Source organism: Hibiscus syriacus, unplaced genomic scaffold (genome assembly GCF_006381635.1).
Source record: "Hibiscus syriacus cultivar Baekdansim isolate YM2019G1 unplaced genomic scaffold, ASM638163v2 tig00000724_pilon, whole genome shotgun sequence".
Lineage (NCBI taxonomy): Eukaryota > Viridiplantae > Streptophyta > Magnoliopsida > Malvales > Malvaceae > Hibiscus > Hibiscus syriacus.
The window spans coordinates 163,375-180,509 of NW_024061812.1; the positions used below are offsets into that span (position 1 = coordinate 163,375).

General features: G+C 33.0%; 1 protein-coding gene and 1 pseudogene across 1 annotated transcript; one reads left to right on the forward strand and one right to left on the reverse strand.

Moving 5' to 3' along the window:
- Positions 1–2,953: 2,953 nt before the first annotated feature.
- On the reverse strand, positions 2,954–3,393 carry LOC120212233. The gene is made up of 2 exons (XM_039210616.1): positions 3,207–3,393; positions 2,954–3,135 (listed from the first exon to the last, which is right to left on the reverse strand). Exons 1-2 carry the CDS (start codon positions 3,391–3,393, stop codon positions 2,954–2,956), a joined length of 369 nt encoding a protein of 122 aa, XP_039066547.1.
- A 3,165-nt stretch (positions 3,394–6,558) lies between these two features.
- Positions 6,559–9,036, forward strand: LOC120212268 (annotated as a pseudogene).
- Positions 9,037–17,135: the final 8,099 nt, after the last annotated feature.

The window sequence follows — 17,135 nt, forward strand, 5'->3', positions numbered from 1 at the left end:
AGAAAATAGCAAAGGGAAGGAGGAAAAGCCTTCGACGTGCACTGTCGAAGCTTTCCTCAGCCACCATGATCTGTCCCAATGAACTAGCTCCTCTCAGACGCCTAGAACGCCACTCCCTCTAGCTTGTCAACGAAGGAATGCCACTGCAAATCGGATTGGTGGAGAATTTTTTCTCTGAATTTTTGGCTCTTGGCGACTTCTCTAAAATTCAAAGTGTCTCTTTTCATTGTGGCTTCATCTTCTATTTATAGGGAGAGAATGAACCTAGGGTTTTGTGTTAAAATTACCCTAGTACCCTAAAGGTCATTCCTTTTAAGTGAAAGATGGTGCATAGGTGGTAATGGGCCCCTCCTATATGGCTAATTGCAGAAATCATGTATAGTCAATGACAGCTGGCTCTTACTAAAAATATCTTCTTTGATTTTTTTTTCTGCCCAGAAATATCGTCCGAGTTGTCACAACAATCGCATTTTGCTCAGTAGTCTCATTATATCATGGCAATTCCCTTTTGCTTATCCTTGCTCCCAAATCCTGCACATCATCAAACAAAACACCTTCCCCATACAGCACCACCAATTATAAAATAAAATGCCTCGGCAAACATAATTCCACCACATGCAACTATATGCTCCTAAATGTATCTATATGATCCTATATGAGCTCTTAGATAATCAATAACTTAAGTGAAAAGGTCCCAAATATGACCTTTTTACAGAGTTATCAAGAGGTCTTCAAAAGAAGTTAACGGGTCAAACATCAAAGCAAATGGTTAGAAGTCAAAGTTAATGATCAATGAAAAAGTCCATGATCAATGGTCAACGAAAAGTTAACAAATTGGGTCAATGGTTCAAGACTCAGTTCAAGGTTAGACCAATTTAACTGGTTTGGTCCAAAGACAAATTGATTCAGCCGATTAAAGGAGTTTAAATTGTTTAGAGTAGTCTCACACACGCACGGTAGCGCGTGAGGGTGCGTGGTAGCTCCTCTGGTGGCCATAATTTTACCAAAATTTCTAGAATTTAATGTTAAAGCATTAGGAGTCTCATACCGGAGTTGGTTCATGATGTTGAACGGTGGTGACATGTTTTTTGAATAACTCGAAATGTTTTCCCTCCTTCAACGCTGAACAAAGATGATAAGCAGTGAATCAATGGTACCTGATGAATAAAAACGATGAGACGAAGATAAATACACTGAAGGCGAGAGTTACGACGAACAGATGGTGAAGAAAAAGCCAAAAATGCACAACAACGGTAAGTGATAAAATAAAAGGAGAGAGAAAGCTTGGAAGGGGGTTTAAAATAATTTGGAGGAAAAAGAAAAAAAGGTAGAAAAAAAGGTATTTAAAATACCAATAAATTTATGTTAATTACGACCCTAATCCTTAAACTTCCTTCAATTAAAATTTAACCCCCAAAAAATTAGAATGTGACATTAGGGGATTATGATTCTCACCTTAAGATTTTTTCTAGGCTTGCAAGATTGTAATGTTGTTACCTTTGATTCAGAAACAATGAACAACAATAGAGGCTTGGATGGAGGAAGAAGAAAATAAGATGTAGAAAAAGAGATACAAGGAAAGGGGTTCAAATGTGAGATCATCCCAATTAATGAGATTCAAACTTTAAAAATAAAAATGTTATAATTACTTCTTTGGTCCTCCTAAATTTGATATCAATTTAAAAATACCCTTTTTATCTCCTATTGGGCTCAATCCAAGCTCAAACCTACATAATTTAGGTCAAGGCTTCCTAAAAGGATAATGAACTTATTCTAAATACTCTCATTTTAGCTTGAAACTACTAGCCCAGAAATTGGGAAATTACAACTCTCCCCTTCTAATAAGGAATTTCGTCATCAAAATTTACTAAGGTAAAAGAAATATGGATATTGATGTTGCATTTCTTCTTCGGTTTCTCATGTTGTCTCTTTAACACCATGGTTCATCCATAAAATCTTCACCAATAGGATCCTTTTGTTCCTTAACGTTTCTCACCAAAATCCTTATTGGTTATACCTCATAGGCCAGGTTCTGACTCAAATCGATTTGTTCTAGGGGTATGACGTGAGAAAGGCCAGAACTCCAAATCATGGACTTGTGAAACACTTTGTGATTATGCTCCATCTATGAGGGCAAGACTAACTATTAGGCTACGAATTCAATTCTCTCAAGCACCTCATGCGGTCATATGAAATGCATGTTAATTTTTCCTTACGTCCAAATCGAAGAACCTTCTTCTATGGGGATACTTTGAGAAATATTTTATCGCCCATCACAAACTTGATGTCCTTGTATTTTCAAATTTTCATGACTTTTGCCTATTAAAGGCTTCCCTCAAGTGACTCTAAATCAACTAAACCTTCATTTCAGTCTCTCTGATTAACCTGGGATCCACAATCTTTCCCTCACTTTATTTTAGGTTAACAAAGTGGAGTCCTACACTTACTCCATATAAAGCTTCATATAGAGCCATTTGGATGCTAGACTGGTCACTGTTATTATAGGTGAACTCCACCAATGGAAAATGGTCCTCCCAACTACCTCAAAGTCTACAACGATACGCATGAGTATATCCTTGAGGATCTGAATGACTCGCTCTAACTGATAATTTCTCTAAGGATAAAAAGTGGTGCTAAAGTGTAACTTGGTGCCTAAGGATTCTTGAAGGGTTTTCCAAAACCAGGAAGTGAAATGCGAGTCTCTATCAGATATAATCGAAGTCAGTACCCATTGTAACCTCACTATCTCTCGGATGTACAGTTAATCTAACCTCTCTAATGTATATTACATTCTAACGGGAAGGAAATGAGATGACTTGGTTAATCGATCCACTATAACCCACACTGCATCGTGCCTCTACCTAGTCATTGATAACCCGATCACGAAGTCTATCATTACCCTATCTTATTTCCACTATGGAATCTGAAAGGGCTAGAGCAACCCTGAAGGAACCTAATGTTCTTCTTTGACTTGTTGGCATGCTAAGCACTTAGAGACAAACTCTGATGCCTCTCTTTTCATGCCTTGACACCAATACAACTGCAGGAGTTCCTGATGCATCTTGTTGCTACTTGAATGTAATGCGAACGAACTGCAATGCACCTCATGAAGAATCTTATTGGACAACTTTGCATCTACATGCACACATAATCGACCCTTAAAGAAAAATACATCCCATCTCTCAACTCAAAATCTAAAGACTCACCTCGGAGGACCTGCTCTATGCGAGCCTTCAAGAGGTTATCGAAACCTTGCAACCTTTTAACTTCACCAACTAGCTCTAGTTCTACTCGTAATTCAGCCAACAAACAACCATATCTAGACAAGCTTAAACACTCTAACAAAGCTCGCAATTCCGACATTGATTTTCTGCTCAAAGCATCTGCAACCATATTTCCCTTCCCTGGGTGGTATTCGATCACACAGTCATAGTCTTTTAACAACTCGACCCACCTATATTGCCTTGAGTTCAACTCTTTATGAGTGAGTAGGTACTTAAGGCTTTTGTGATCGGTAAAGATGTGACACTTTTCACCAAACAAGTAATGCCTCCAAATCTTTAGCGCGAAGATTATCGCTGCAAGTTCTAAGTAATGAGTAGGGTAGTTACACTCATGTGATCGGTAAGTGGTTGTCTTGGCTTAAAGGTTTGGCGCCTACTATATCATCTAGGGGGTGATAGATACCTCTGATCGGAGGAAAATAAATTTATTAAATTAAAAATAAATCAAAATAAATTTAGTCCTTTAATCGAATGATGACACGTGTCACCAATGACACACGACACCACCTGATTCGATGGTTATATTTATTTTAATTTATTAAAATAAATACTAAATTGAAAGAATATATAAATAATAAGGGCCAATTATGTAATTATATTAAAATATTTTAACTACCACATCACCTACTCCGTTAAATGTTAACGGCAAATGATTTGATTGAAACATTTAAATAGTCGAGTGGTTTGATTGATTAAATCAAAATATTGATGGTCAAAATGAAATATGATAATAGTTAAGTATTTTTCAGTGTAGTTTACCCAAGACTTAAATAGTTTAAAATGTTTTGTGGAGGTTGTTTGTTTCACAATAGTTAATTGTCAGATTACTTTAAATCTTCAAATAAATAATCTCGTCTAAATTCAAATTTACATAATCTATAGATCAAACAATTTTATATATTAATACTAATATTATGGAAATTAACCTAATATATATTTAAGTACGGATATAATGTATATAAATGACGATCATTGCGCATGAATTAAGCTACCTAAGTGGTTAAAGAGACATTGTTATTCCTAGAGGTCATGAGTTTGAACATTAGTAGTTGCAGAATATTTGAGCTTTTATTATCAAATGATTGGTTTTTTAGAATATAAACTATCACTTATAAGCACCTTAGCTTGATTAAAAATGAGTATTTACACAACACTAAAAAAATTGAATAAGCAAACCAATAGGCAATAACCAAATAATCTAGTAGATTATGAATCGAAAAAACTATGTTGAGGATGCTGCTCTCGTAATAAATCATTATAAAATTAATTTGGATTAGTTAATTGATAAATTAAATATAGTTTTATTTGTTTAAACCATGTTGATTTACGACCTACTTAGCGTGGAGGAGAGAGCAAATCATAACCCATATATATATATATATATATATATATATATATATATATATGCAGGTAAAATCTAGGTTAGGCCTGTAAACTAACCGAACGCACACGAACGGAGGTATGTTCATGTTCGTTCATTTAATAAATAAATGAACATAAACGAACACGAACATAAACGAACAAAATATTTTTTGTTTATGTTCGTTTATTAAGGAATATAACTTGTTCATGTTCGTTCATTTAATAAATAAACGAACATAAACGAACACGGACATAAACAAACACGAACATAAATGAACACGAACATAAACAAACATAAACGTTGGAGACCCTACCTAGGGGTATAAACGAGCCGAGTCGAGCTCGAGTATTGCTGAGCTCGACTCGAACTCGAAAACTTTCAAAGTCAGCTCGACTCGACTCGAAAACTCGCGAGCTTAAAATTATCAAGCTCAACTCGAACTCGAAATATAATATTGAAACTCGACTCGAACTCAAAAAAATTTAAGATCTTGATTCAAGCTCGATTCTGAGCTCGATTCAAGCTCGATTCCGAGCTCGACATTGCTCCAAGCGCAAAGATGCTTAAACCTATTCTCTCCCATCTTCTTTTATATAAGTTACCAACCCCGAGCTGCTTGTTTGCTACTGATGTCAATTTGCATAACGTTCCTCCACTTTCTTTCTTCTTATCTCCTTCAACAACAGTCGAGATGAACACAGATTGTGTTTCATGTGATTGCCAACCTTAATCCATGGGGATCAAACAAACATGTCCTTAGCTTTGTGCTATGTAGAAGTTGAAAATTGGGAGATGAGAGAAGTATGTTGGTTTATTGTTCACACCAACTCATACATCAAAAACCATTCTTTCTCGGCTGACTAAACTTTTATATCCGGATGGTGCACAAAATTTGTTTGATGAAACACGTTAAAGAACTTCTCAACCTATGTAATAAGGCCTCACCATTATTGGGTTCTTGAGTTCAAAGTAAGCTGACTTGAGTTGCTGGTTGATCACTATTTACTTGTAAATTTGAATACTCCATTATATATGAAAGAAAAGAAGATTATTTGAGTAGAAGAAACGGTGCTTAATACTTAACATCCCTTCCAGAATCCATCACCTTTGGACTTGGTTTCGAAAGCAATTGGTTTCTGGGACTCCTCTTTGCTCATCGGATAACCAGCTGGTGGTGTAGTCACATAGGGTTCCGGCGCAATAGATGTTGACGGTGCTGAGTATGCAGCTTATGGATCGTTCAAAAAGAACTAAACCATGTTAATATTGTTGGATTTTCCAAATAAAATTGGGTTAATTATGGAATTGGTCATCAGAATATCAGATTAATTAATATTTTTAAGATACTTACAAATTGGTCACCAAAATTGATTTAAGAAGATTGGGTTAAACATAAATGAATGAACATAAATGAACATAACCGAACGAACATAACCGAACGAACATAACCGAACGTTCACAAACGTAAATGAACGAACGAGACCTATGTTCATGTTCGTTCATTTAATTAAACGAACACAAAATCTTGTTCATGTTTGTTCATTTATTAAATAAACGCACATAAACGAACTTCCCGCCGCACTATTCATGAACGATTCATTGAACGTTCAGTTCATTTACTGGCCTAATCTAGGTAGCTGGCAGAGTGAATCCAATCCACATCCCTCAAACGCACTGAACGGAAGTTCAATCCAAAGAGCCTGTTGCAAGAGTTAATTTAACTTGAAATGTAAAAAACAAAAGAAAAAGGAAAAAAAGAAAATGCATTTCTTTATTGAGTAAACAAGACAATGATTTCAGCCAACCCCAGCAAGAGAATCAGAGTAGAACCAACAGCTACACGTACCCCGATCAGAAATCCACTTTTCTCGAACAATTTTACTCTTCCTTCAGCCAGAAGAGCGTAAATAATCAAGACCCAGATCCTCAAGACGAAGAAAAAGAAGAGGAGAAACGTCCCTAGAAGGCCAGATTCTGGGGTTTCTCAGAGTCATTTTCTCGAACTTGTGGTGGACAGATTTGAGGGCAGCTGTGGGACAAAGAATCAATGTTGAAGGCATCGTGTTTTCGGTCCGAGTGTTCTTTAATGACCGTTACTTGTCGTTGCCGCATGTTGCGGTGCGTGATATAAGGTGCATTGATTGGCCTGAGATCCACAGAAGAGGGTTTAAAGGCGTGGTTTTGAATACGAATAATACGATTACTGTTCCTTATTCCTTGACCCTTTCGCTTCCTCTCCGTCCTTCTATTGATAAGTGTAAGGATGTTTTTGGCCCTGATATCGCCATGTTTAGTAACTCTGCCGGTAATTTTCTGGTTTGACTCTTTGAAATGGACTCCTGTTTATTCTTTACTCATCGTGCTTTTGTTCTATGTGTTGAAGTTTTGTCTTTCTCCCTCGTTTTGTTGAATTAAGGTCTTTTAGAGTATGATTATGATGGTTCAAAGGCGAAGAAACTAGAAGGGACTATTGGAATTAAAGTAATAAGGCTCAGTAAGGCCACCCCCCCTTTTCCGTTTCAAGGCTTTTGTTCTATTCTGTAACCCAATTCATTTCTATAGTATTTATGAATAAAGAAATCGATTATTTTACTGTAATAGTTTCAATCCAATGTTAAAACATTAAACATTTAAAAACCTTGGGATGAATTGCAATTGCTGCTAATGATTGTAGGTTCGACACACATTAATTTGAGTTACTATTTATTTGTGAAAAAAAAGTGTTTGGTTTATCTAGAATTGATTAGGATCTCCATATGATGTCTTCGTAGAGGTGAAGAAACCAGCTGGAACAGCTGAAGAAATTGAGAAACATTTTGGGTATAAATCATCTCAACTTATCATGGTATGTAAAGGGTGATAGAACTAACTGGGGGTGGTTTATTTTATCTTGATTTTGGATCATATCGGTGACAATTTATGTTTATGGCAGGTTGGTGATCGGCCCTTTACCGATGTTTATGGAAACCAGGATGGATTTTAAACTATACTAACCGAGCCTTTAAGTGTTGTTGAGGAGCCATTCATTGTTAGGCAGGTTGGTTTTCATTTTGATTCCTTTTTTTGTTGTTTTTTGTGCTCTAAAGGATCTTATTGAACAATCCGAAAAGAAAGGATTGAGAATCCAAACCCTGGGGAAGTATCTTTGTCCTCTTATTCTGGGAGTAGCTTGCCACTGAAGTGTTAATCTGGGAAATTAAACATAGCTGTTAGCTTTATATCTTAATAAACCATTGTTATTAGACCTTTCCTGCATTCTTGCACAACACCTAGACCTTACATCTGTTTTCTTGTTATTTTCTTATCATGTTCTCCATTTGATGACTAGACTGTCTATTAACCTAAGCTGTTTTTTTTTTGTTAAAAGTCTTTTAGGATTGATGGATTTCAAGTCTTCAACTCACGACAATTATACGCATGTCTATATAAATAATGATGAGAAAGGTGTGGTGAATTTGTGTTACTCAGGGTGTCAACTAGCTTTGTTCCTTGATTTAGTGTTTTGTGGACCACCTAGATCTTGGTTTTCATTTTCTTTGATGGAACTATCTAATCGCTGCCAATTTCCACCAACTTGCATCACCCCTTATCTGCACTACATAAGTTAACACCTGTTCGGGAAAATTAATTCCCCAAGGTTTTTCATTTCATGATGTTTGGTTTAGTTTTCTTGTATATATATGGATTTTATTCTGTTATGATTATCCAACAAACTTCCTACAATCCTTCATTGGTAGAAAGAATGGATGTGAAAATTTTACTCTGAGCTATTTGTTTGTTTTGGACTCTTGAATGCATTCCATCTTTCTAATGTCAAACATAAAATGTTCTTGGTACTATATATGACACAATGTGCCAACATTTTCTCGTGTGAGACAAATGAGTTGTTCTGTTTTAATATTTTAATATATAAAAAGCTAGTTCTCTGTTTTTCTTTTCTTTTTCCGAGTTTGCTAGTGTTTTAACCACATTTACATTTCATTGGAAGATGAAATAGTATATGGTGAGATAAGATCTTGATAAAAGGATGATTCACAATTTTCTGTTTTTGCTTGTGTGTTACCCTTTTCATCTCTGCTTTGGGATGTGTCATACTATGTACAGTATCTGATATTTATTTCAAATGCCTGATGAACTGTAATGGAAGAGACTAAATATTTGCAGGTTCGGAAACTAGAACTGGCCCTCGTAAATTGGTGGTTTAGAAGAGGTTTGAAGCCAGTTAGCCATAATTTACTACCAGGTGGCAAGCAGTGTGTGAAAGATCCACATCCTCTGTAAGAATATTATGGATACAGGTGAAAGTAATTGTTTTTGTAGTTGATGACAATTTTTGCTCATGATTATTTGCTTTTGCTAGCCATTTGAGTTCATTAATTCTTTCATTAATTGTTTTAAAATAAAATTTTCAATTTAAAATTGTTTACTTTTAATTGAGTAAAATACAGATGGTTAAGTCCTTTTCTTTTATTATTATTTCATATTCTTCACAAAAAATTGCAATTGAGACAGATCAGAGTGTGAAAGTAAATACAGCGATGTGAGAAAATAGACGTTGAATCCAAAAGAAATAAGTATATTGAATTGTGATTTTGGCCCCTTTACTATGCTTTTATTTGAGATGTAGTCCTTGTACTTTAATTTGGCATGTGTCAAGTCATTTTAATGTCATTAATCAGTAAGAATAGTTGCATTGTTAATTATAACGGTTAAAATGGTGATGCAGTATTTTTTTTTCTTTTAAAAAAGCATCCCTTCTAAATTATCATGTTGATAGACATTCCTTTAGATGGAAGTGGGAGAGGATGGACCAATGACCATTGGTAAGCAATAACTGAGCAATGCATGAAGATTAGGATATTCAAGTTAGCAAGTAGGAATTATGAAGCATTCACCTCCATTATTGATCATCTTAATTATTATATGATTTTCTTGATTAAACTATCAGGCATGATATATATATGCTCTACCATGCTATCATTTTGAAACTTAAATTCTAATGTCAAGCATTTTCAAGTGATATACGAGACATGGGTACTCTAATGAGGTCAACAAATATATATAACATCTAACTTGTAATGACATGAAATATCTTGTGAACTTTTGGTTCACATTACCATGTACAAGGATCTAGATAAAATAAATGTTAATTAGCTGGTTAATACAAGTACTATACCAACTCCTCAATGCCATAAAAATTGTTATTTTTTGTCTTAATTTCATACATGAAGTACTTCACCATCAATTATTTTATCCACTTATTTCACATAATTTGATGTGGCAATAATTAAGAAATTGATATGTGATGTTTTTTTTCCTTCCAAATAAAAACTCAATTTACTCGAGGCATAATAGTAAGATCGATCTCTAAAATTTCATTTTCGAATTTCACCATTAAGATTTAAAATTTCGAAAACTAAATATATGCTATAAAAATATTTAAAAAAAATTAAATGTGTTTTTCTAGTTATCACGTATTCTTTTCTTCTTGTCTTGTCTTCTCTTAATCTCTTCCTTAAAAATTTCATCCTTAAAATTTACATAGATCGAAAAGATGCGAATGCTGAAGCTTTATGGATTTCTATGATTTCCATGTGGCTTGTTTGACATCATGATTTCTCTATAAGAATTTCATTAGGGCTATCTTATTTCCACAATTCCTTTACTTTTCCGAAAGAATTCATAATAACACCTTATACGAATCAATCATCAATTATATGTTAATGTCGTATTCTAGGCCTTCAAGAACCTTTTGTATCTCAACTCAGTTGTGACTAACTCCTAGACATATATGTTTAGACATAATAAGTCTTTCTCTCATACTCGAACACTAATAGGTCTCATAGAAATACATTCTTAAACTTAGAGAAATGTATACACTATTATCTTATTCTGACTATTTAGTTGATCTGGAACTAGATAATCAAGACTTTGATAGCTTTAAATGTAACATCCCAAACTAACTTAAAAGATTTGACAGATCTAAAATGTCCTCGAGGTGGTAACAAAATTTAAAATCATTTCATTTCAATTCAAATCATAAACATCAAATATCATATTTGAAACCATCCATATCAAAATAAAATCATAAGCATGTAACTTAAAAATGTTAATGCAAAACTAGCTTCAAAATGGTTTGAATTGTAAATCCAAAACAATTACAGAGTTTACAAACTCAAAGTGTAATAATATCCTATGAATAAAGGCCTACTAAAACAAACCAAGGCACTATACTCGGAATAAAAGCTTTGGAATATCTCGTTGATAGCGTTTCTAAACACATATTTTGAAGCCTTAAATGATTTTTAAAGTTATTGAGTTATTATCCTATCTTAACAGCATTTTTACAATTTAATAACACTAAAACTTTAGAGGTGTGAAAAAAAAATCCGATCCATTGATCCAATCTAAAAATTCACATATTCGATCTGTTTTTAAATTTTAAATAATTCAGATCAAATATCTAAAGAAAAAGTCGGATAATCAAATCAAATTTGGATCGGTTAAATTTCAATTTCAGATTATCGAAAATCCGAGAAAACAACTAACCCCAGCCCCAGGCCCTCATCGCCCCAGACCCCAGCCCCCAGCCCCAGGCTCAGGCCCCCAGCGCCACAAGCCAGCCAACTTTGATTTTTTTTAATTTTTAAAATTATACTTATTTTTCAAGCCTTTTAAGTATTTGTTTTAGAATTATTCCAGTGTATTTTAATAAATATATAGATGTATAGAATATATTGTATAAAGTTATAAAATATTAAATGTAAATTTAAATTTTTATTAAATTAAAGTTAATATTCGGATTCGAATATACAATCTTTTAAGATTAAATACATATCACAATTTTAATTGGTCTGAATTTTTGAATATCTGAAATTTTATATTAGATAATACTCGTATCTGAATAGTTACCACTAAATATAGTCTACATGCAAGGAATTATACTAATGAAATTTAAGAAATATTTTGGAGTAAAAGTGTGTGCGAATTTAATGCACGAGAACAAATAAAGGTCAATTGTTAGCTTTCCACAACCTTCTCCTTTCTTTTGGCACTAGATATTACCCACACATAAGAGTAGTTTTCAATCATTCAAATGATTAAAAGAAATTAAAATACATAACCAAAATGGAGATAACATAGAGCGCTCTTAAAACCTTAAACCCCTTATAAACAGTTTCACATATCTTACCTCCAAAATAAAACTTGGATGATTGATGAATTCTAAAAAGACTGCCTTTTTTTTCATACACACCCTTAGATTTCGGAAGATAAGGAGAAGAATATGAAGAGAAGAGAAGAGAAGAGAAGAGAAGGGGTGAATATGACGATAATGGAGTTCACACTCAATTTCCATGTGAAAACAATGAAATTTTTTGTCATTAGCCTTGTTTTCAAAACATGGGCTAATTACTTCATTGGTTCTCCCACTTTCAACCTCAATTCAGGTCTAATTTTTCCTCACAACTAGGTCCTACCCTCTTATGTCCAATTCCCTTACAGTTAAACCCAAATTTGGCACAATAAGCTCAATTTTTCCTACTAATTGACTCCGGTTGTTGCATTACCCTTGTAGGATATTCGTGATCCATTCGGATTATATATATATATATATATATATATATATATATATATATATATATATATATATATTCTTTTATCTCAATGTTTCGTTGTAAATCATATGGTGAAAATGATTGTTATACATTGTAACAATTAAATCATTTTTCCTTGACAAATGACCAACGATCATATTCCAGTTTGACAAGTCATTACAATATGTAATCGAATTATGATATCATATCTATAAATGAATCTACACTATGTATGAGTTACATATCCTCCATTAACTTACTATTTCGAGATGCATTAGATCTTGATATATCAAAGTATACAAGTCTGATACACATTCTTATGATTAAGATACATATATTTTGAATGCCATAAGTAGATTTAATTCTAAATAAATTTAATATTTAAATTTATCTTAGATCCATTCCAATGTGCTATCAGTCCAAATCAACACATATATGTCTCTAACTACTCTCGAACTTTAACCGATTTAATAATCCTCAATAATTATTTGTTTAGAATAATACTATAGACTACAAATATGTTTAAATTATCAACTAACATAAATGATCTTTTGTATTATAATCAATCTTATAATAAAATTTTTATTCATTTAAACCACATGATATAAATCAATCGATGTTTATTTTACTTTATCATTTTTACGTATAATATCAAATTTGAAGACATCACGCATAAACAAAACAAATAAATAAACATAATTTTTTTAATTTCAATTTAAATAAATTTAATAATTACATAAACTACTTCACTTAGATTTCAAATCTTTAACACAAGAACCGGTCCATCTTAATTCCATAACAATGCCACTACTACGTCTAACTCTATAAACTATAAAACAAGAATCAAACTAACTTACAACTCCATTTTACTTGTATACAATAGATTTTGACTAAAAAAAGTGGTTTATTGGAATCTTCAATCTACGTAAGAGGAAACACTGGTCAAGGATTGCCTAGTTCACGACAGTTCTAAGCTAAGCAAATCATGGCTCTCGACGAGCCCCATGAGAGAGACCCATCAACCAAGAAGAATTACCAACATTGTTTCGTGGCCTTTTCTTATGCACTCCCACATCCACAATAGATCATTGAATTCTATAAAATTTTCGATTCAAACTTATTAACGAGTTTTAATAATAAAAGGAATATTATCATCTTTAAAAGTTTCAAATTTAAACAATTATATCTACATAATATGTTGTTTAAAGATTAAATTTTTTTGGCACTACCTTATAACCGCTCTATACTACTCAAAAGAAAAAAAATAAAATTCTCATAATTGAGAAAAAATATACGAATTATTCAACCTTTTCCTTCAATCATTCAAGTTTAAATTCTCAAAACATATCTGTACTTGCACTCGAAAAAAGAAAAAGAAAAAGAAATCTACTTTCTCTAATCCTCACCTTAACTGATTAAGCAATATGCAATTATCGGAAAACCAAGCCACCAAGGTCCCATGCTATAATTTTTTTTGGATCTTTAATGATTATAAACTATTATTTGTTTACATTTTTCAATAATTGATAATATATCTATACGATGTATATATATATTTTTAAATTTATTTTTTTAATAATAATAATAATATTTTTTAACTACTGAAATCACTAAACATATTAGGAGTAAAAAACTAAATCTTATACAAACCACCAATAGGCTTTATAGCCGAATCTTGAAGGGATTTCCAAGAGATAATTTCCTTCTCTCTCCAAGAAATTTACCCACTAAACACAAATCATCATTAATGCCATCACCCATCACTTCATTAGGAGCAATATTCACCTCTCTCAACTATGCACAATTGTTGAAACTCTACCTCCATAGTACCCCCAAACGAGAAAACTAATCCTCACATAACTCTAAATAAATTAAAAATAATTATATTAAAATTTCATTTAATATTTAAAATATTAAGTATTCATTAATTCAATAATTCATTTTTCTGCCTCCCTTCTTCTCTTTTCTGACACCATGTTTAAGTATGGGCCTCGAAATGGAACCACCATTGCTGTGTTTCATTTACTCTTGTAAATAATCTACACCTACTTCTCTGCCATAGCCATTTAAGATCCGTTTCTCCATTGGCAGAACTGTGGGTCCTTCTCTCAATTTCAACCTCATGAAGCTGTCTCAATACTCTGCAAAATTTACATTTCATCATGTTCTCATTTTCTTTCTATAGAGTTGTGACAGGTTGTACAACTGTTGTGCTTCAACAATCTGCATTCGAGTTCTATAAGCAAGAGATAATCGCAAATTGTTTTCCATGGTAAAATCACAAGCTAACCATAGATATAAGAACCCAACAAGGTCTTCATCAGGGAAATAATAGCCAAGATGAACCAGACCATATTAAGAGCCTTGGGAAGCTTAAGCTCTACCAGCAACCCTTCATTGTATGAAATGAAATTTTATGGCTTCAAGTATAAATTTTGACGTATTTGTTAAAAAGATAACGAAAATTATATTGGTTGTACAATAAAACATGTTGAAAAAAGAGTAAATTTTATTGATAGATTTAATATTTAAATTAAATTTATATTCTTTTTTATTATTATTAATTTAAAAATATTTTTAATTTGAATATTAGCAGGGTAATTACTATTTGAAATATGTCAAATTAAAAGATATTTATTATCTATTTAACTTTGAATATTAAAGATAATTATATACTTTTGAATATTTCAAATTAAAATAATATCCATTTAAGTTTACATAGTAAAACATGTCTATATCTTTTAAATATTTTAAATTAAAAGATATTATTATATGTCTAAATTGAATATCAAAAGATATCTAATTGGATTAAATCTCTCTGGGAAATCTCCTAAAAACACTGAGTTAACCTCCTAGGTTAAATACAAGTTTTACAAGTTCTCAATAAGTTTTTGACAAGTTCAAAAGAAGAAAAGTTTTTCTCCATTAGTTTTTGGGTGATAGATGAAGGCAATGATAGTTCATGATCTCTGCAGATGTTCTATTGTAGTTGATCAACTAGCTGTTTTATCCTAGGAGACAAACGACCAACGAACTTGAGCACCAAAGGAGTGGCCGAAAGACTTCCTTTAAGAAAATTGCATAGCGACATGCCTCAATTGTTTCTGATCGATAGATAAATAAAAAAGAGTATTTTTATTTCCATTTATTTTTTATTTCTTTTAAGAAGTTTTAACTTCTTCTATTTTATTTTCTCAGTTTCAATTTCGTCTAAGATTATTATTTTGAATAACAATCTTAAGACAAAGTAAATTCGTTCATGGTCATTTGTTTTACAATGGTATTTTAATTTCGTCTAGCATTTCCCAAAGTTCTAAAACGAGTTAAAAACTCATTTTCCTTGTCTTGATTAGTGAAAGAGAAATGAGAAATCCCTAAAGCAAGGGACAAGGGGCAAGGAGAAGCTAGTCTTTGGGTGATTTGAGGATCTTTCCAGCAACCTAGCACTAAGGTAACACGTTTATAACTTGTCCATACCACATGTAGATCATTAGATATGCATAAATGGTTAGCTAAGTTCATGAAGCATGCTTGAGTAGTTCATGGTAGATTCCATGTTTGTTGTTTTTCAGCATGAAAGGTAACTCCTTTTAAGCCCTAAAACCTCAAATAAGACTTTAATAACGTTCATTAGCCTTAGTAGGATGAATGGGTGAGGCGAGGCCACATTTTTGTGCCCAAAATAGGGCATTTCTAGATACAAGTATCGATACAGGAAGATTAATACTGATATTGTTCATCGATCAGTGTAAAATGAGGGTGTTTTGGGAAGAGAGTATCGATACTCAACCAAGGCGTATTGATACTCTTGGTCTGGTTTCCATACTCATAGTGTGGTATCAATACCAGGGATGCTTAAAGGATTATAGTAGCCATTTTTGGTATCAATACCCATGGGAGTATCAATATCAAGGGTATAGTATCGATACTCCCTATAGGGGTATCGATACTGAGGTATTTTTTAAAACATCGAAGCTATTTTCGGTATCGATACTCACAGTGAGTATCGATACCCAAAGGTTAATATCGATATTGTTGGCACAGTATCGATACCATACTCATGAATTAGGAAATTAATCCAACTGATTCAAGTGCTCAGATTTGGGGGTGTTGAGGCCATAGAAGTCTTAAGTACACGTTTACAAGTGAAAACAACCAAAATAACTATAAATACAAATAGACACTAATGAAGTTAAGATAACATAAGACTAGCCATTGTGTGACACTCACGAAACAGTCAGGACACCTGGGTTACTTTAGTAGTACAATGATCGTACTCCTTGATATGATATCCAGTTATTGTTGGTTGGGTATGAATTCAATGAACAAAAAATTTCAGATCATGCCCAATACTCGAGAGCCTATATGTGGGCTAGGGATGTAAACTTTTGATGCACGTAAAAATTTTGGTTCTTACCCTGAGACCCTCGAGTAACCTAGGTAGGCTAGTGTATTATCCGAGATGTAGTAAAATTCCTCTGACCACACCACTAAACCTATCTCATGTTTGTTTCTATGCTTTTGCTTACCTGTGACTTTACGCACCGGCATGTTCATATAATGAATGCATATAGTATTACATAATTATTATCGTGGCACTGCGCTTATGAGCTTAGCATTCAGAATTTGTTTTCAAGTGCAGATCAGGAGAGGATTGACGAGGAACCTATCACACAGATACATTCCAGATCAATCGTTCTCAGAGTATGTCTTGAGTTTGTTAGAGGGCATTCATTTATATGGACTTTGCATTAATTTGATTCATAACTCTATTTTGATTTTAAACTTATTGGTTGCATTTTGTACTTATTGGAAGACTCTCGTATTTTGTAAACTTTGATATACTATCTTCTATTCATGTTATAGAGAATAACTTATCATTATTTTGTAAAT

Bases quoted from the DNA above. Each gene is read 5' to 3' on its own strand.
- LOC120212233 (XM_039210616.1), bottom strand. From the start codon at position 3,393: ATGGTTGCAGATGCTTTGAGCAGAAAATCAATGTCGGAATTGCGAGCT. The intron at 3,136-3,206 runs GTGAGTCTTTAG...GTGTGCATGTAG, and splicing joins CATAGAGCAGGTCCTCCGAG to ATGCAAAGTTGTCCAATAAG.